The sequence below is a fragment of the Ornithodoros turicata genome, unplaced genomic scaffold (genome assembly GCF_037126465.1).
Source record: "Ornithodoros turicata isolate Travis unplaced genomic scaffold, ASM3712646v1 Chromosome16, whole genome shotgun sequence".
NCBI lineage: Eukaryota > Metazoa > Arthropoda > Arachnida > Ixodida > Argasidae > Ornithodoros > Ornithodoros turicata.
The window spans coordinates 302,571-323,926 of NW_026999320.1; the positions used below are offsets into that span (position 1 = coordinate 302,571).

A 21,356-nucleotide genomic window follows, 5' to 3' on the forward strand; every position below is an offset into this window, starting at 1 on the left:
CGGCCTTTTCTTAATGGCGTTGCCTTAAACGCTGTATGTGTACCTGTCTGACACAGGTATTACTCACTACGCAACATCTGCCTTTTTTATCCCCAGTGTTGGTAGGGTCCATTTCACACTGCCGTATTTTTCTTCCGTTTGCTTCAAAAATGGAAACTAAATGCAATCGAGCCCCATAAGTTCGAATGGGAGCGTTTTGGCTCAGTGAAAAACACAGACGAGAGGAACGTTAGTGTGAAACTGGCCAAAAATGCATTTTAACCCCGGCCGAACGAGCCGTATTTTACGCGGCAGGCTCTCGTGAGGACGTATAAGAAATTAGTAAGTTGTAAAATAATTCAAAAATAAGAGAACAGTGTGAGGACACAAGCAGAGCGCAGTATTAAAAGAAAACAATTTCCTTTTTGTAATAACTTCCTTTAATTTTTTATTATACGGGGTGTTTCAGTTAAATCACCAGGCTAAATAATCCCAATTTAATATAATAAGAACTTTCGTTTTTACAAGTATCCGTCGAATACCGTACAAAAGCTGCGCACTGTGTGAATGAGTGGGAGGAGCTCATTATTTGAATAAGAATTCAAAGAAATTGCGTGAAAAAATGTAACTTCTAAAGCAGGGCGCTGTCGCAATTAATATGGGTACCATCCCTTTTGGGACCTTCCGTGGACACCTTTTAGAGGAAAATATGCAACCGAAGCGAGTTATTTCCTGCCGTAATAATTGGTTTCGACATATTTTTGTCGCGGCTGGTCGTCGCGAAGCGCAAAAGGGCGTAATTAATTGGTGGATAAGTGTGTTCGTCACAATCACAACCCTATCACAATATTTCTCTTTGTAGACATGACATAACACCAGCACGAACAGTTTCTCCATGGGTTGACAACTGTGACAATTGTGCCGTACGTCTCGTTTCATGAACTCATTTTTTCCACGAACGGTCATTTCGTGGAATGTTCTCTCTCATAACATAGTCGAACTTACTGGCCCTCATCAATTTCGCAACGCAGTATCTAATCATTTCTCTGTTTCTGTTTAGCCGTGTATTTACAATTGAAGTTGTATTATACCAACCAGCCTCTATGTGCCACCCCCCATGTAATGCCCTGTGAAGGCCTTGGGGTATGTGAATAAATAACTGAACAAATAAATAAATAATAGAAACGCTAGTTTCCCATCAGCGAACTTCTAGTGCAGACTTGCCTGGTGTCGATAAGCCATAAATGTAACAGGGTGTTTCCATTGTTTGCAAGAGGAATAATATGCACTCGAGTTGTTCCTATCGTGGAGACAAGGCGATTTTTTCGCGTTCCTCACCCAGCATACACAACACACTTTATTTGTGTCTTTAATACATGTAATCATGTCCAGAGAGCTCGCACTCTAGAATATTCGATGTTGTTGCTTGGAATCTGGTGTTGTGCGCGTCACGTTCAAACGAGTGTCCGCCTATATTCTTCTAGAAAGTGAAGGTAACACTTCCAAGGCAGCGAAATCCCTTGTCAAATATACTGATCACAAGAAAGCAATGCAATGGATTTTAATACTGATCCACTACATCTTTTTCGTCGATGTTAAGTGGAACAATAGTAACGCAACTTAAAGACAACGGAAATTATCCTTTGCTCACTGACGACGATTTTGTCTTTCAATAAACACAATGTCCGAGGTTTCATTGCGAAATAGATTAACGGTTGAACCTGAATCCGCCCGATTATGCCCTCTCCAATGAGTTAAACCCGATTTGCATCATGTATCACGTACATTCACAACTGGTGAAAACCATATTTAAGTGCAACCATAAACGGTATGAAATAAATATAATGTTACAATATGCAATATTCTGTTACAATAATGTGCGAGAAATGCAACTGGCTATTTCCTGAGCAGAAAAAAAAAAAACGGCAACACACGATTTTATGAATAACAGCCGATTTCACCTCGAATTTTAGATAGGAAAATAGCACTCGATATCGCTGCTCCCTCTCCGACATCAGGAAAGACGTTTAAGTCAATACAGTCCGCTAATTATATTCCAGTGTTATTACCCAAGTAGCACGCCAATATTGGTCCAAACTTTGACACATATGGGCTGCCAAGATTATGAATACGGGACCAATATGAGGAGTGCAACCAGGCTCCATATTGGACCATTGGCCATTTCGCCCATATTACGCCAATATTTCTGTGATAACGCCAACACAGAGCCCGTGTAATAATAAAACATCATCCGATATAATATATACCATTGATCCCCACAATATTGGGCCCATATTGGCTGGTAATAGGCGATACGAGCCCAATATGGGGCCTGTTTCGCCAAGATTTCCCCCATATTCGCTGAAACTGGGCAATATGGGTCCCATATTGACTGAAAATACAGAAAATGGCACGTACCCGTACAAATGCCGAAGCCGCAAGGAAAGGTTGAACGTTGAAGCGTGTGAAATGCCCAATTCAATACGTCGTTACATCCAACAACTTCCCGCAGATGATCCACATCGTTCGAAACAGTCAAAATGCTTGGCAATGCCATTGTAACATTCACTAGAACTCGACAACTCAACGTTCAGCTTTCTGGAAGCAGCCACCAACTCGTCCTGCCATTCGCCCTGCATCTCCTGTCAGCGACGAAAACCTTCCCCACCTTCTTCCGGCCTGCTCCAACCCTTGTCACCACCTCATGCACCCTTCGACCGCGTCGGCATTTATTTACTTGGCACCTTTCCTGTCTCTCCTACCGGCAACAAATGGGTTGTCGTTGCCAGTGATCACCTTACTCGCTACTTCGAGACGGCACCCCTTCGGAGTGGTTCTTCAGAAGAAATAGCCCACTTCTTCATACATAGCTTGCTCCTTCGCCACGGTGCTCCTTGTGTGCTCGTCAGCGATCGCGGCCGCCGGTTCCTCGCCCGCCTTATCCAAGACGTTCTCCAAGCGTGTTCAGTCGTTCACCGTCCAACATGTGCATACCACCCACAAACCAACATACAAAATTTCCAACCCGCTCCTAGAGTACAAAGGAGCGAAACACTTTCGTGACGGTGACGGACATACGCCTCAGCAACTCATAATGCTTGTGGTAACTTGAAAACACCTAGAGTTGCAGAAGAGACATCCCCAACACAACAAGGCTGCCCTATGAATACCCGCTGTATGTCAGAAGTTGGACGTTGGGATATCCTGGGAGTTTCATCCGACATATGTACGGTTACAGGTCCAAGTCAGATAAAGAAGGAGTCCCCATTGACGTCCGATAGACATCCAGCCCAACAGCACATGGCTCTCCTAGGGATGTATGATGTACGTCTGGAGCTGGATGTTGAGATATCCCCGAGATAACACGTTTCGTTCCAATATATGTGCGCTCGCATGTCCAAATCCGAGAAATAGTCCTCTAGGACGTCTGAGAAATATCCACAGGGATGTCCATTTCTTCCAGCTAACGCACCTAATAAAACAGTCATAATATATTTTAGTTTTAAAGTGCATTGTATATTACTTATGTGAATTTAATTAATCAAACGAAATTGTTGGACTGCTTGCAATTTCTCCGCTTTCATCGTTGGTTGTTCGCTTTGTGCAGGTTCGCTGACGTATTGTGCGCACTTGCAGAGTTCGGATATTCAGAGAAACACGACTATGCTGGTTCTTCGATGTTTCCAAAAAAAGGCACGTTTATATGGTTTGATATTCGTAGAGGAGGGGATTCTACTGTCACAGCTACCCTCACTTTTTCTTGTCCCTTAATTCGGAACTACCGATCCACACTAACGGTGCAAAAAATGCTAGGTTTCACTAAATTGTCACTCCCAGCGCTTGGATCTCAGACAAAAAAGAAAAAAAAAGAAGATATCACAACATCTTCAGACGTACATCGAATATCCTGAGGACTGCCATGTGTTGTTGGGGCATAGATCACCAGATGGGGTCTGGGGATATCAGAGTGATATCCAGCAGACAGACGAGTCCGGCCACGGAGTTAGGACATTCATCGTACATCTATTGCATATTAGTTGTTGTTGGGGATCGCTTCCTGTGAAGCACTGTGTTTTTTTACTTCACCCTGCCGGAATTCCATTGGCATTAGAGGAACCAGCGACATTTTAGCCCGCATGAAACGTCCGATTCGACTGTCACGCATGCGGATTAGTTGTAGGACGCGTGATTTCGTTCAAACGACCACGCTCGCTCTCAGTCGGTTCGACCGATTCGCATTGGCATCGCGAAGCAAGTTAACGACTGTCTGCAGCGATGTGTATCATATGCGGAAAGTTGTTGGATGTGTATTCAATTGGACATTTCACACGCTTCAACGTCGTGCTTGCCGTGCAGCTTGTGCATTTGCACAAAACGGGTACGTAGAGTTTTCGGAGTTTTCAGTCAATATGGGTGTATACGGGCAATATGGGGCCAATATTGCCAGGATTTTCCCCATATTGTCTCAAATTTGGCAATATCGGGCCCATATGGCCATGTTTTAACCATGTGGGGGAAATCCTTGCAAAACGTGTCCCATATTGGACCCGTATCGCCAATGACCAGCGAATGTGGGTCCAATATTGTATGGTAATTTGGAAAGATCCCAACTAAGCATCAAGCAAGCGACGTTATCTGCGACCCTATAAATCCCCACAGCGCAGCCGCGACAACATTCACTCTACGTATAGATGTATGGTGCCCAAAAATTGCTTGATTCCTCATGCTAATTGAAGAGGTTTGTTTGCACATTCGCACAGCTTGCAGCGTAGTGAACTTGAACGCGCCTGCGACATGCCGAGCGGAGACAAAGCCACCCTAGCGGCGCTCAGGAATAATACAGGGAAAGCCTGCTTCAACTGTCTTACTTGTGGTGTGGGGTTGTCCGGCTTGCCACGAGCTGTTGGCATTGCATTATCCTCAGCTGTGGTTATCAGCGAGACGTTTATTTGGGGATACACGCGAAAGTGGTCGCGTTCGCTGAGTGGGGCATTTTCAGCAATGTGATAAAACAAATATCAAGCAAATGAGGATGCACTCAGCGAACGCCACGATCTTCGCGTATCACTGAAAAAACGGCATCGCACCCGTGCGAAATCGGCAAGTACACATCTTTACATAATCGCCACAAACCCAATCAAACGATGATCGGACGATGATAAGCACAGCTGAAGGTAATGCCGAGTCAACAGCTCGTGACAAGGAGGACACCCCCGCAGCACAAGTGGAACAGTCGAAGCACTATCTATTTCCCCCAAGCGCCGCTAGGATGGATCTTTTCCCGCTCCGCAGGTCGGAGGCACGTTAATTCTTTTTTTAGCACCGCAAAGCGGCTGCGGCTGCGAGCGGCGTACAGACGTGAACAGATGGAGAGAGGACATCGGAGAGAGGAAGGAGTCGGGCACAGGAGGGTTAGTATGCGTCTAGAGCCGACTTCAGGGGAAACTGTACCGACATTCGTCTCGAAAGTTTTCGAAAAACTTTCGAAAACTTCCCAGTCTCGCAGGGAAAGCGATCATCCTCACCACAATGCCACGGGAGCTGGTCTCTTTTCTTCAAGCTGTACGTTGGAGGTGCTCCTGGTGCATTTTACGAGACCGCGCCTCCGGTAAGACTTGACGCGCCTGCTACTCGAGTACACTTTCATTTTGCAAACCTTCCAGTTCACAAACACGCACAAACTATCCACAAACAAACACACACACTATTACCAACTATTTCATAAATATTACCAAACATCCGATTGCTCAGAGGGCCCTCAAACTTTTCACGAGCGAGGTGTTTGGAATACATGGCGCATATCTGCTGGTGGGCTTCACAACATCTCTTTCAGTGCAGCAAATGAGGCCTTCTTTACATGTTGAAAATTGCGAACCTCAATGGAAACTGAAACAACAACAACTTTATTTTGACTTTGGAGAGTGGGGAGGTTCATCGCCAGATGCGATACTCTACCCCATTGCTGGTGGGGATGTGCGGAATAAAATAACGAGCCCTTTCACAATAACGATCGAAGTCCGATGGTGTCCAGAAATGTCAAAAGAGCTTTGAGCGCAGATCGTTGCTGGGCGGGATTGGGCCAGGGACCAAGCAATTGCGTTAGGGACAAGGGGCGAGAGTCCAGCTGACGAAGAGACTCGGTATATGCTGCCGTAAACGTCGGAAACTTCTCGTCTACCAAAGCATGAAAATGAGCTCGGAGGACTTGAGGGGGGACCTGATCTCTTCTTTCCAGATGGTTCGGAAGGCTTACAAAAGTCGGCGGTACCGGCAGAGACCAGGGGGCTTCCGGCGGTATAATGTCCATAGCTATGAAGCCAGTGAGAGTCTGGCGTGTCCTCTGCGCTACTTGATAGAAGTCGCTTCCAGGGGTCCCAGCCATACAGCCCACGCCCAGCCATACAGCGCCGCCTGCAGCTCGCTTTACATAATGTCCATACGTACATCACGCACCTTGGGATAGACCTTTCACCCGAAAAGTGTGTCGTGCTCTCTTTCACGCGCAAAGCTATGGCAAATTTCCCTCTTTGGGTTGGTTTAGAAGGGTTGGGTTGAAAGAAGCTTGAGCCGGTACGCTTCCACTGCTTCCTTGGCGTGGTAATCGACTCGGACTTGCGCTGGGCTCGCCACATTAAACACCTTGAAACTAAAGTGCGGCGATGGCTCCCCGCAATTCAACATCTTTCTGGTTCAGGATGGGGCTGTGATCAGCGTTCCCTGCTCGCAGTTCACGCGGCGTTGGTGAGGGCGACTGTGCTTTACAGCTTTCCTATTCATTTTTCCTATTCTGTCGTCCCCTTTTTCTGATGTACATGAGTATAAATATCTCTACCAAGTGTTCAATGTATCGCACCTCATGAAGGACGGACACCGTCCGAAAGCTTGTTTTTCAGTAAAATAAATGTCTGAATGTCTTTGAATACTTATTTTATCCACTTGCGAGTGCTAGACTTCTCCAATTTTTGCCTGTTAGGATATCAACAACATCATTAAATACCCTCCGGTCCCTGTTTGCTCGAAGACTTCGTCGCTGCCTCGGAGTTCCAAGAATGGCTGAAACACGGCAAGTACTGGCTGAAGCTGGTGAAATCCCGATTGAGGTTCTACGTGAACGTGAAACGGCTCGACACTTCCTGCGTTTGCGTGCACACATTCCCCGTCACCCGCTCCTCAGGAAAATTCGATTGAACCTCAAAGATCTCAACATTCACAACTAAAAACTAATTAAAAGCTTCGCAGTGCCACAGGCAAGGTGCCTCAAGCCAACGAATGCAGATAGCAGTCAGCTGAATGTGTTGCATGCGCTTTCAGGGTCCTAATAGATGGGCTGTATGGGGATATAAAGAGGTGAAGCCTGCTTTACGTGCTGTCCCGAATTCTGAGTCTTGAAAGGATGGACACCTTTCGAATTCACGCGTTGGACGTCTTTCTGACAGCTTTCCACTACATGATCTGTCTCAGAGTGAAATGATTTTGGGCATGTAGCCCTGCCAGGACGGACCTGTGACCCGTGCCTAAAGCGCTGGCTCTTAAAGCAACGGCGTGGTTTAGGGCGAAAGGTAGCACGTAACAGATAACGTATACTGCTTTTAGGGTGGAAGGGAGGTTGTGCAGTTGTAATAACAACATGTTTGGATGAGAATGGATGGAATTTTTTTTTACCATCGCGATGTATGACAATTCGCTTGCCTGACACCACACCCTGATCTCGGAGTCCTTGAATCTCCGACTCAGTAGAGTCAAGCACCTGTTCGTCAGGTATCACACCTTTTACTATGTTCATCTTTGTTTACGTGCCTCGGTACATTAATCACTGTATCGACAATTCTAGTTTGAGAGAGGAGAGCCGAGCCTTGCTCTGTTACTCACTTCGATTTGCAAGTCACCTATGGGTAGCAAGACCTTGTCAGAGTTGGTACCCGTTTAACATAGTAAGTTTTGCCGATAACCCTTTCCAGCTTTTTCTCTATCAGAAAGCGGGATATCTTACAAAGTGGCTCGATTTCGTCCTCTGCATGCAGAAGGACTTGGCCAACCACGATTCAGGAGTGAAGATGTTGAGCATGTGCTCTTGGGATACATAGGTGCGGTGCCTCTTGTTGAGACGCCGATCATGTTTTTGGGAGTTTATGGAATCCATAAGCGGAGGAAGTGCATCAGTGCAGCTGATGTGTCGGCCACCAGCGACCCCAACTAGGCGAACATGTTTTCTCACGCTTATACATCAATACACACTCTACCCAGGTGCAGCTCCGAGAAAGAAAGAAAAGACTGCACAATGTTGACATTAGCCGCCAAGGAAGGTAAACGGCAGAAATGGAGAAGTAGAAGGTAAGAAAAGAGAAAGTAATGAAAAGGGAGATGGCAACTAGCTAATAGGTGTGGCCGGGCCTTCCTGGACCACCCGCCTATCGGAAGCAGGAGCCAAGGCGGTAAGTTGCTTTCCCAGAGGAGCCCCAAAGTGTCGAAATCAACCTCTGGGTCCACTAAACTACCAGGATCTCATTTCCAGCAGACTCGGGATAGTCCCTTTGTGTTTCGCATACGTTAGGTAAAAAGTTAAAAAATGCACAGAACAACATAAATTATATTCCCAAATGTTCGATTGCGCTTAGCTTATGAAAGTTTGTGAAATTTAGAAAGACCATCACATCAGCCTGCGTGTTTCACAAGTGACTAGAATGAATAAAAGTAAAAACCCTGCTTCGCCATTATCTCGCTTTTTCCTGTGTGTCCCACGTCTGTCATATTATGAAAAGTAGCGGTACCCGTATTGGTAGCGGAAATACTTTTTCGGTTATCAATTTCAAATATAGCGCTATCGCTACTTCCCTGATCCCGCGGGATAGCACTCCTCTACCGAAAAAAAAGTAGGAAATACGGTAGCGGCGTTACCAGTAACGCCTCTGTTTGTACAAACTGTCATTTCTAAATGCTCGGGACAAAAATATTTACTTCTAAAATATCGGCTACTGATACATAATGCTGCTTCGCGCCCACCTTACATGGAGAAGTAATGAGTGAGGGCGACCTATTCCACATAAAAGTGAAGCTGGAATTGCGGTCCAGCCATGAAGGAAGGAAACACTGGAGCGGCCCTTCGCATGAATTTCTATGGAAAGCAGGCAGAGATACCGCTCGCAGCTGGAGCGTAGGATTGTGGGATAGCCCTGTCTACCACTTCATTGCACACGTGACCCCAATAACTTAGCTGTCCCCATGGATGAAAATAAATTCAGCCATATATCCGGGTGTATCTAGGGTTGTCCTGAAGTACGCATTAAAGAATCCGAGCATAAAATATGCCAAGGATTACGCGGACACCGTCCTGCGTTACAGTGAGATGTAAATCACGTCGGGGGCAGGAAGTAATGGCAGTTTTTACTGCAGCGACCGCCACTGGGGTCCCACGCACATTTGTTCGAGACGGCCGCTCCTAAGTTTCCTTTCGCCATGGGTCGAGCCGAGTGACGTCACCACTGCTTTTCCGGTTTGTTGTATCTCTGTTCGATCTCTGTAATATCTTTGCTTTCTCACCACTTGAGTTTGTACGATTTCTACGGTACGTTTTGTACAGTGTACAATATATGTATAGGTTCCCTTTCTAACTTGCTACAGGGCCTCCTTTGCCCATTTTATGATTTAGTTGTCAAATGAAATATATAACAACCCAATAACAGCCCGTAGGACCAATATTGAAACACGAAGAAAGGAAAGCAAGGCGCATCAATAATCGGCAAAGAAACGAGAACATTTTACCAGAGGAACCGATGTACTAGCAGGTAGGGTGATGCGGGCACGCTTCTGGCCATCTACGTAGTTTGGTATTGGTGACATGGGAACCATGTATAGCCGACCGCTGCCCATCGTCTGCATGAACATCAAATAACCATTGTAAACACTCCTGTAGTGCTCGGTAGTTTAGCCGAAAGAATTTGCCGTCTATCTCACGAAACCTTTCACAGAAGTAGACGTCCCTATTATTTTCATCAACTACACACGAAAGATAACTGTCTGCAATTTCACGCGATTCTCTTGTATACAGTACATGAAAGTTGCGACCATATTGACGTGTTGTATCATGAAGTATGATAGTTGTCGAGAAAGCCAGACAGGGGCGGCATTTAAACCACGAATCTCGCTTTCCGGTCGAGCGCCTTGAATAATTCGGTCACGCTGACATCCGCTTTCCGACGACAACCCTGCGGGCGTTATCCCAAGCAGCAAAATGTACTGAAAGTCGGGTGCAATAGGGGTGGACGGGTAGGTGGAAGGCCTTGAACAGACTCGTGAAACTAAGGGACATCGATAAGACACATACCGTCCACCCCTATTGCACTCGACTTTCAGTACATTGTGCTGCTTGGGATTTGACTGACTGGATACGCATTCTCTCTCTCTCTCTCTCTCTTCCTACAGTTATCCTCCTTTCACACACACATACATACGACACATGTACGACGCGCGTATGTGTGTCTCCGAAAGCAGGAGACTAGGAGAGAGAGTGAGAATGAATGCGTGTCCCGTGCCGTCTCGTCAAATGAGGCAGAAAGCAGATGGGTCATTCCACGCCAAATGATCCAAAGGTCCTGCTCGACCCTCCGCACTTCTGGACCAAAAAATTTTCGTGGATACCCTATGGTATGAATGAATGGTTTTACTGGGAAATATTGAGTCCCTGCCATTTTACATGGGGTCAAAGTTTTCGGTGTGCACGAAAACCATAGTATGTTTGAAATAGTTTGGGCGGATGCATCGCCCGCGTTACACGCATAATTATGGTGCTGAAACAGACAACTGGGTTCGGAAAATGTGCTGAGCCAGCAATTTTGGGGAACTTTCAACTTTTGGTGTCCTAAAACGCCCCAGCTATCGGTGCTTTTTCTTGCGACCTTGCGATTTTTTAAATATTCTGTACGTAACAGCTGCAATTCTCGAAAACATTGTGGCCGTTCACGATGACCCATTCTACAAGCCAGCTGGTTTTTAAAGCCGTCAGTGCAGTATTTTTGCCATAGTAATAATTAAACCTGGCGATTTTTGCAAAGTTTCACGTGTTTTTTTAGGCGAATTTTGAAAAAGAGGTGGTAGAACAGTCATTTGGTATATATTGGCTAAAGGATACCCTCAGCCAAAACATATAAAAAACCAAAGATGTACTTTTTGATAAGCGCGACAAAATATTTTTTCGCTCAACGTACTACGCGGAGGCGCGCGCACTCTTCGGTGGATTGAGATCGTTGGTGAGCATCGCGGGCCAGGCGCGCTGCAATGCGACAGCTCAGATACGCCGCTACGTCTCACACGATGCCAAAAACGATAATTTGGACTTACTAACAATGACGCGACAGGAAAGGAAACTGCCTCCACCAGTATACCAACGCGAGATTGATACTTTGCCTTAAAAACGGGACCGAAACGTAAAGCCGCGTGAAAACACTTTTAATAACACGTTTGTAATCATTTTCAAATGACTTGTACAAAACCAAAACGTCTGCAACGCAAGTTAATGGTCGTGCTCAGCACACTGGCACGGTGAAGGCGCTCAAGATTATGTCCAGCATTTGATGCAGTAGAAGTCAGCTCCGCGTTTCTGGCTTTCTTTGAACACCCGGAATACCCGATGCTGTTGGGAATGGATGTTGTGTGCACGGTTATTTCAGAGCGGCTAACGGTTCGAAGCAGTGATACTTCCTTGTTTCAGGCATGGCCCTTGCGCTGTCGTTGCGGTTCTTCAGCGCCCCTTGCTGCCGCACTACCTGTTCTCCCGGCACCCAGATCGATGTAATGGCGTCGAGATTTGTCTCTGCCCAGGTGTACAGATTACAGATCCACGGTTCTCAGTATGTAACCTTCTAAGGGCCTCTGAATGCTGGCTTAAGAAGCAAGCCTCTTCAGAGTCCGAGCTCCATCTCAGGGCCCTTTCCCTTGTGAGGTCGCATAGAAGTGCCATGATCGACGCACTTATGCTGAAATCCGAGCAATGGTGACAAAGGTTGACGAAACATTTTTTTTTATTGCGCACCTGCGCCGTTCGTGAAGTAGTGAAGTTTATTAACACGAGGATAGCCTGCTCTTATTCTCAGTGTGAGCTCTGTCTGAAAGGTATAGACCGTGGCATTGTCGTGCCGTAAACAATCTGATATCACAACGAATGTACGGTGACGCAAGTTTATATTACCAGGGAAGCGGTTGTGAAATACCGTCGGATGAATAGTGGCCTGTCCTTGATCCCTATAGAAGCACTGCGGAGCGTCCTGTACGATAAAACTGTAGTTTTCGGCAAAATTCCGAGATTCCGAAGGAGCTTTGATTGTTGTTTTGCCGCGTAGTGGTGCTATTTGAGTGATTCCAATTTATGAGACAAGTGATCGACAAAATCGTCACGACAAGGTCTTTTCTGTCAGCCACAGATCAATAAAACGTAGGACACGTATGCTCACGTGGCGTTGGGATTTGGGTTTCAGAGAGAAGATTCGTATCTCCTCTAAAGCTGCTGTCTCCTAAACGTCCCCATCTTATTTGCCTTTTACAAGCGGAATAAACTGACGGCATATGCCAAGCTTACCAACGTCCACAACGGGTACAACGTGCTGCCACCTACACCGCAGGCTACTGTTTCCAAAATCAGGCAACTGTCCATGGAGGACCAGGAGAACAACCCTTTTTCCACTGATAAATTTTCAACTTTGTAGACTACGTATATGATGCACGCAACTATGGGACGTCACCTTGTGTACCTTGCGCATACCGGGGTGCTGAGCAGGGCCATTTATTTGCGTTGCAGACGTTTTGCTTTTGTACACCTCATACGAAAATGATAAGTAAAAACGTTTTCACGCGGCTACAAGTTTCGGTCGGGTTTGTAATACAAATTATCCACTCGCGTTGCTATACTGCTGGAGGCAGTTTCCTTTCCTGTCGCGACATTGGTAGTAGGTCGTGAATGCAGCAGACCGGTACCCACGAATCCAAATTATCGTTTTTGAAGCACCATCGGATTTCTATCGTTATTGCGAAGCAGCTCATTATAAACGAGTTCCGAGCCGATGCCGAACTACAGTTTTATCCTACAGGACGCTCCGCAGTGTTTCTATAGGGTGTGTATTATCGTTATCGAAGCACCATCGCACTTCGATCGTTATTGTGAGGGGCTCATTATTTTACTCCCTACGTCCCCACCAGGAATGGGGTAGAGTATCGCCTGGCGATCTGGCGATGAACCTCCCCACTTTTCCTCTCAAAATAAAGATGTTGTTTGTTATCGTTCTTGGCACCGTGCGACAAGCAGCGGCGTATTTGAGCTGTCGCGTTGCAACGCGCCTGGCCCGTGATGCTCACCAACGCTCTCCCTCCGCCGGAGAGCGAAAAAAAAAATTCTCGCGCTTATCAAGAAGTACCATTCGTTTTTTTATATGCTTTGGCTGAGGGTTTCCCTTACCCAATGAATATCAAATGACTGTTCTATGACGACCGCTTTCTTTTCAATATGGGCCGTAAAAAACGTCAAACTTTCACGAAAATCGCGAGGTTTAATGTGTACTATGGCAAAAACTACTCTATTGAGCGCTTCAAAAACCAGCTGGCTTGTGGAATGGGTCCTCGTGAACGGCCACAAAGTTTCCAAAAATTCCAGCTGCTGCGTAAAGTAGATTTAAAAAATGTCAAATTCGCAAGAAAGAGTGCGGATAGCCGGTGCGTTTTAGGGCACTAAAAGTTCCCAAGAATTGCTTCTTCAGCACATTTTCCAAACCCAGTCCTATGTTTCAGCACCATAATTATTAATTATTATTATATTAACGCGAGCGATGCCCCGCTCGATTATTTCAAACATACTATGGTTTTCGGGCTTACCGAAAAATTTTACCCGAGTAAAATGACTGGGGCTCAATGTTCCCCTGTTAAACTTCGGGAAATGTCTATTCATACCAAAGGGTATCCACGATATTTTTTGCTCCAGAAGTGCGGGGGATCCAGCAAGACCTTTAGATCATTTGGCGGAATGACCCAGATGCAAGCGTGGTCGAATTGGTGAAGGCACTCGACCTGTAATCGAGATATGCGTGTTTGACATTCCTCGGCTGTCTGGCTTTTTCGACGGCTGCCATATTCCAACTGTTCTGTCCTGAGGTTTCTGTCTTGTTTGTCCACCTGTATGTTCCAGCGTCACAACAATTACTTTCCATCATGAAAACTGGATGACGAGTTTGTCAACGAATGTCAAGATTTTGCTTCACAGGCGTCATGCTTTCTCAAACTTTCGCTGATTAACTCAGTTAGGAAAAGCAAACGACTAACAACTCCGAATTATCTGCAAGAAGTAAATTCCAAAATGCCAATCCCCCAATATGACAAAAAAAGAAAAACTCCGAAACCCAGAACCCTGGTTATAGGGAAAATGGTATAAATATAGGGAAGCTGGTGGACCATATCCATGGCTGTCTAGGGAAGTCATAGTCTCAGGCTTCCCAACTGATGGACCTGGGAGGTACACTAAAATGACGCCGCTCCGTCAACGCCCGTCAACGTTACCTCGCCTTCTTCCTGTAACTCGTATCCCTCGGAAAGTCGGTCAGGCAGGTAAATGTGGCATTCAATCCATTGCCAGTCCGCTCCATTGAACCTAGCTTGCATCCGTTGCTCTCGTCTAGATCGCTTAGCCGTCCTCCATAAGGATGTCATGACGTTCTGCATGCGGCTTCTCTCGATGTCGTCCAGGTTGAGAAAACCTTCCGAGTAACCCTGATATGTTACTTCAAGGACATGCACATTCTCAAGCCGTAAAGCAATACAAGCTTAAAGAGTAGTTCCCTAAAGCGACTATCGCATCCGGAAAGCTGTGTACAAGACAGTTACAGTAATGTTCACGGTCACTTACAGTCTGCTTGGCGATAAACTCTCTTCCGAAAACTGCTTGTCGTTGCACCACAATATAGTAAGCGAAAATTACTCGGTGAATACGCAGAGTTTCAGTTGCGGCCATATGGCGTGTAACACTGTGCTACGCTCCTGGCTGAACGTACACGTCCGATGCTAAGCAAAACATTCAAGAAGCCTACCAGAGTCACTCCGATTGACCGTGTTCAAGTGATGTTTTCTCCGATTTTCATAGAGAATACCTACATGCGTCGTCTGCTCTTGTCATGCATTACATGAATTCGCACAGACGCAACTTCACTATTTCGAGTAGAATTTTCAGCGTTATTGTTGGTGATGAACTAGGAGTAAAGCGGCACCGTAGTTTCGGAAATGCCCTCGATGGACGACGTAGCCCCTCTAAGAGATCCTTCTCAAACTCCATGAAATGCTGCGATCGTCGAAAACGCATGTCATCTGAATACTGGTTCGTCAACCACTCATTTAAATGTGTCATATCGACATTATCTGTGTAGTTAGGTGCTGAAGTATTGTCACAAGAGATCTTGCGGTCCTGGAGAGTATACTTAATTTGTGATTTGTGCCCGGTTGAAAAGTGTCATTTTTATATCCAGAACAAAAGCAAGCTTCGGAATCTATACAGGGATGCGCCCCGAAGGTAGTTTCTCCCATGAGCTACAAGTTCAGAAATATGTGCTAAACTGCTCTCACTGCATACACAAAATTAGAGAAAGCATCTGTAGCTATATTTTGCGCAAGCCATGCCTTGATAAGAGTGGAAGGACTTACCGAGATATTTCAGCAGTTTGACGAGAGTGCAGGTCAAGATCAGGTTTAATTGGATAACGGCAATCGTACGAAGGAAGATGAGCTGAAACAGTGCAAATTACGAATAAATATGTGCAGGTACCCTGTGCGGTCCGCGTTATTGTCCTTTTGCACATGTCCTTCCACAGATCGTCACATGATAATATGAGACTCTGTACGTAGCCTTTGGCGAAGCACACTTTCATGCTAATATAAACTAATTAACATAGAGCATATTCGGCCCATTACTTTTGCCAGCTCTTCAAAAAATCAGGTACAGGAGTCAAGATCAAATATATCTTCCAGTTATATAATATGCTGCCGATCCTATGCATCTTCATTGACTCCTAGGATGCGTGAACACAACTGATCGATTCCACGCGAAATGATCGAGCGGACCTGCTCGGCCCCGACAAAACGATCCCGGATTTTTACGAATTTTTTTTAGCAGTCCCAAAGAGTGCAAAACAACACACCACGAAACATTTCATCCCAAATCTCAATGTGGCGGGTGCTAGACACGAGCTAATTTCGCAGCGCTGGCGAAAACCGTGCCTGGCGTGAACGGCAGGTGCGGCTCATAGAAAGCACCTAGAACTGCGCGGTTTTCTTCTGCGTATAGAGGAAACTATGCTCTACACAGCGTCCAAATTCCGGTTGTTGCGCTGTAATGGGTACAGGTATACAAAGGCCGGAAGCTTCGCAATTTTCCTCCTACTTCGCGATTTTTTTTGTAGAAAATCAAACCATTAAATTTTAATGAATATTTTTTCCTGACGAGGTCCCAATGAATACTTCAACAGGAAAAATCGCCTGACACGTAACTTTCATAATCATTCCAGGAAAAAAAGAGGAAGTATGCGTTTTTTCCAAAATTCGCTACAGTCGAGCGTAAAACACGCAATGAAGAGGTCGGAAGAGACGCCTGAAACCAACGTAGTTTTATAGAACGAGCCTTCCTCTCCAACATATTAAAAAATCTCGAGGGTGTTTTTTCGTATACAGGAGAAAATATTTTTTTTGCAGTAGAGGGTATTACGACCACAATGACCCACGTTGCATGTGTCCAGTGGGGTGCTATATTTTTTTCTTGGGCTCCTGTTTTATTTCGTTTTATTTTTAATTTTTCTCTGTCCTGGTTGGGTTTTAATGAGCAAGCAATATGCTGTGGCACAGACTTCTGCAAGGTTACCATAATATTTGCTTCTGTAGCATAACACGCGTATTGCAATCCTGGGTGGTTAATTTTATGGCATTGTTTCCGGTGTGCGCGGTGCCGGCAACGGAGATTGGGGATTAGCGGTGATGCGCAGGTCTAAGTAATATTTTTGTAGTGTGAGCTAAAGCCGTGCGCGGATGAGCTTTTTGACATCCGAATCGTATCCTAAAAATCCGCGTCTCCAACGGCACGCAGCAATAGTTCAGTTTCTATGCTCGATATATCAGGCCCATTTTCCAGCAAATAAACGTTATTTCCCGTCAGCACTAAACAGAAACAAAAAAGGCCAACAAAAAAAGTTGTCGCCAAACTTCATCCACACGGGCGGCTTCCTCTTTTTTGTTCTGACAGTGAAAACCCCGGAGCGGCATAGCTTTTGTAGCGAGGACAGGTCTTGAGCATTCATGATGCTACCAAAGGATACACGACAGCAAGTACAGATTTAGCTTCCACGAAAGATTATACGGCACCAAGCACAGCAACACATTTTGCACCAAACGGGATAAGTAGAGTTTATTGCAAGTGAAACGCAAGATCGGCGCCGAACGCGCACCTCGACTCGAGACGCAGAGATCTGTTCAGATGCGCAATCGACTTTCGTACACCTTGTACTCTATGTTCTGTACCTAGCGTGAGGCAAACTGATGGCGCAATCTCGCGGTTTATCCGAGTCTGACCCGCTCCTGAGCCGGCGCCATCCGCGTCCGATCCGCAGATCACAACAGGCGTCCATATTTCATCCAAACCCAGAAGTTTCTTGCGGATATCCGCGGGTATACGCTTCAATACGCGAATGGTGGAAGGCTTTATATAGCTGTGAGCCTCACTGGAACCTAGGGCAGCATGGACGATGAACCACCACCACGAGATTCCGTCGTTTCCAGTGCTGCCATGTAAATGACTTTTTTCCACGTTCGTCTCTTCCTCTAGCGTTATAATTTGTTAGACTTTTCGTGGTTAATATTTTTGCTGAATTGTTCAGCATTTAAATGTGACAGTTAAAGGGAACTCTCATCAAGTGAACACGCATCTACACGCCTATAATATTCATACTGGTGAATTGGAACTTCTCAACTGGAGCCATGTTCCCTTGGTCCGGGTGGTTGAAATACCAGGTTGGTGATATTGAAAACCAACCAGAAAAAAAATCAGAAATACGAAGAATTAAAACGGGAGCCCAAGAAACAAATATAGCATCCCACCGGATACATGCAACGTGGGTCAGTGTGGCCGTAATACCCTCTACTACAAAAAAAAAAAAAATATTTTCTCCTCTCTCTCATTTTTTAATATGTTGTAGAGGAAGGCGCGCTCTATAAAACTGCGTTGGTTCCAGGCGTCTCTTCCGACCTCTTCATTGGGTGTTTTACGCTCGATTGTAGCGAATTTTGGAAAAATCGCATATTTCCTCTTTTTTTCCTGCAATGACTACAAGAGTTACGTGTTTTGCGATTTTTCCTGTTCCACGAGGCCTTGTCAGGGACAAATATTCATTAAAATTTAATGGTTTGATTTTCCACAAAAAAATCACGAAGTAGGAGGAAAATTGCGAAATTCTGGCCTTTGTATACCAGCACCAATTACAGCACGACAACCGGGATTTGAACGCTGTGTAGAGCATAGTTTCCTCTATACGCAAAAGAAAACCGCACAGTTCCAGGTGCTTTCTATGAGCCGCAACTGCCGTTCACGCCAGGCACGGTTTTCGCCATCGCTGCGAACTTTGCTCGTGTCTAGCACCCGCCACATTGAGATTTGGGAAGAAATGTTTCGTGGTGTGTCGTTTTGCACTATTAGGGACAGCTACACAAATTTTCGTAAACATTCGCGATAGTTTTGTGAAGACTGAGCAGGTCCGCTGGATCATTTCGCGTGGAATCGCCCAACTGTTTTCAGCATGCTGAAAGGAAAGCTCCCATAGGAAGGGTCGAAGGTCACACTGTTTCTCTGAAGGATGTTGGATTGATTCAATTCATTTTTTTACGTACGTAAATCGCCTCAAGTTCATAAGACTAGGCCGTTAGTGCAATACGGGCAATAATTACTACGCAGTGTTCTCAACTGCTCAATAGATGACGTACAAACACACTGAGGTAAAGCATTCTGCTCACAAGTTGATCTTTGGTAAAACGAAATTCATACACATCACAACGACAATCAAGATATTTGTCTTTTTGTTGGGATACCGCCTTTGTGATCTGAAATGTGGTGCCCCCGAGTGTGCGTTAGAGTCAAATACTAGTTTTATGATGTCAAGTTCTTCACGAGTATTAGGTTTTATTGTTTGCATTTTCAGTCGTTTAGCCCTATGCCAGTGTGTCGATATTTCAAACTGCCAGTTACAAATCGCGCAGCTATATTTGACGCATATGAGGTGGTGCAACTTTTAACTGCACATCTATTCTGCCGTCAGAGGCTGCGAGTGCTGATTTTGTCACCATATAGGTATCTACAGCTGGAAACTGATCCCCGCAACAGGCTCATTCGACAGTGCTCGGCCACTGCATCCAAGATTGGCGGCGAGGTGTGCTTCCCCCGTATTTCCCTCGTCGACAAAACAGACCTTGGAGTTTTGTGATCTGTAATTCGGAAAGTACAGGCCAACTTTTCCACCCATAAAATATCCAAGCGTACACTAGAAATAATCATCCGGCAATAAGTGAAGCCCATAACTCTGTAAGAATTGGCGGGAGCAACCAATGCGTGATCGGGTTCTAAATTATTCCCATCTGGGGAGGTTGAGCGCGTAACAGATGATCTCGCTCGGTAAAGAATCAAAGGGTCGGGTGTGTGTATTTGTAGAGTGGTCCATTTTTATTAAAAGGTGAACCGTTTTCAAGGAGAGCTCGGGAGAGCTCCACGTGTTGGAGGCTGACGTCGGTGATATGTCTGTGGTGTGTCGCTGTGGTGTAGCTTCCTTGGCTAAGGTTCGGATGTTGATTATCGTGCTAACTTTCGTACCGTCTCTCCACGCAGAATCATCTAGTTTTGAAGAACATGAAACGGTGTTACAGGGAAAGCGGGCGAACTGATCCGGAACTGCGTTGGTTGTGCGCAACGTCACTAGATTACTAAACGCAGTTGGTGCATTACACGGCAAGTGATACAGCAATGCTGCTCGACTATCGCAGATTGTCAAAAGGACAAATCATTGTGGTGGTACGCATATACGAAATGTCACATATTAGCGTCAAGGACCATGGCGTTCCGACGTTAGACAGCTCTGAAGTTTGCGCCGGGAGCAAAACCCATACCCCTTACGAAAGAGTGCCGTGAGCATACTACAGCACCTAAGTATTTAATAAAACGAAATCTTGCATGTGCAAAGTCCATCAGGACAGCGCTGAAAAAAAAAGTGAACTCTCTTCTCAGCGATTTAGGTGTTGTGAAAAATCGCTAAACTCACGAAAGTCATTGAAGTGCGGTAACAAGCCACCAAGACGTGCGTCAAGCAGAAGAGTATACACAGACAGTAATACAATGCATCACGTGAGCATCCGTCACACAAGAATCAGGAAAGAGAAGGTGTACGGGTAAATGAGACATTCGGAGAATTGGGGTTCAAAAGATTTGGTCGTGAAAAAACGGGGGCACAGGTGGATGTCTAGCCGTGTACGAGGGGAACACAGGTTTTGTTGAACTGCGTTCGAAGGTACGGGTGACCTTATGGGCTGCAGGGAAAATGGAGCTAAGAATGCTAAGAACAGAAGGTGAATGGAGTAGCTTAGCTGGATGATGGGTTGAACAACTGCAGAGGACTGCCATGAACGTTTAGTCCCCGTGGTTTTAAAGAAGAAAATTTAGAAATGAAGAAGGACTCGCGATTTTTGCGTTTGCAATCGGTGGTGTAGCCAGATTCCAGAATTGCAATGGACAGGTGTGTATCCATGTCGTGCCCGGGAAGATTAAAATGTATAGCAGCGGGAGTGGGGTGATTATTGGCAATGTCGGATTTATGACCGTAAAACCTCTGACGCATGGTGTTGGAGGTTTCACCAATGTACTGAACATTGCATTTCATACATGTTATTAGATAACAAATGTTAAAGGAGTTACAGTGCAAAGATTGTTTAATTTGAAAGGTGTAGTTGTTTATGGTACTGGAGACCGAGGTGCAGGTAGAAATAAGATTACAAATTTGGCAGCGTGTGCCGTTGCAGGGACCCGAACCAGGTGTTGTAGTACGGCGCAAACGCGAAGAAGTAAGGATATTCCGGATATTCCTTGACCTGCGGAATGTAACAATGGGGGCAGAAGGAAATAGTTCTTTCAATTTTTCGTCACTGTGTAGAATGTTAAGATGGCGCTGGAAAATAGTTGTCGTGTTACGAAGGGCTTTGTTGTAGGTGGTCACGAAAGTAATATTTCTGTGTTCCTCGTTAGGTTGGCTGGAAAGAAGTAACTCTCGAGCATGATTTGGTGAAAGCATTTTCAATTAGATTGCTGGGATAGTTACGCTTCCTGAAATCAGCAG

The 21,356-nt window shown here is 45.5% G+C and overlaps 1 protein-coding gene across 1 annotated transcript in view; it reads right to left on the minus strand.

The window, feature by feature from the left end:
• Positions 1-21,356, minus strand: part of LOC135372645 (sperm-specific sodium:proton exchanger-like) — a 261,452-nt gene that overhangs the window by 162,231 nt on the left and 77,865 nt on the right. Inside the window, exons 9-11 of the mRNA XM_064606149.1 lie at positions 15,646-15,727; positions 14,512-14,708; positions 9,739-9,849 (exon numbers count right to left, since the gene is read on the minus strand). Of these exons, the coding sequence (XP_064462219.1) occupies positions 9,739-9,849; positions 14,512-14,708; positions 15,646-15,727 (390 nt within the window). The remainder of the gene's footprint in view (positions 1-9,738; positions 9,850-14,511; positions 14,709-15,645; positions 15,728-21,356) is intronic.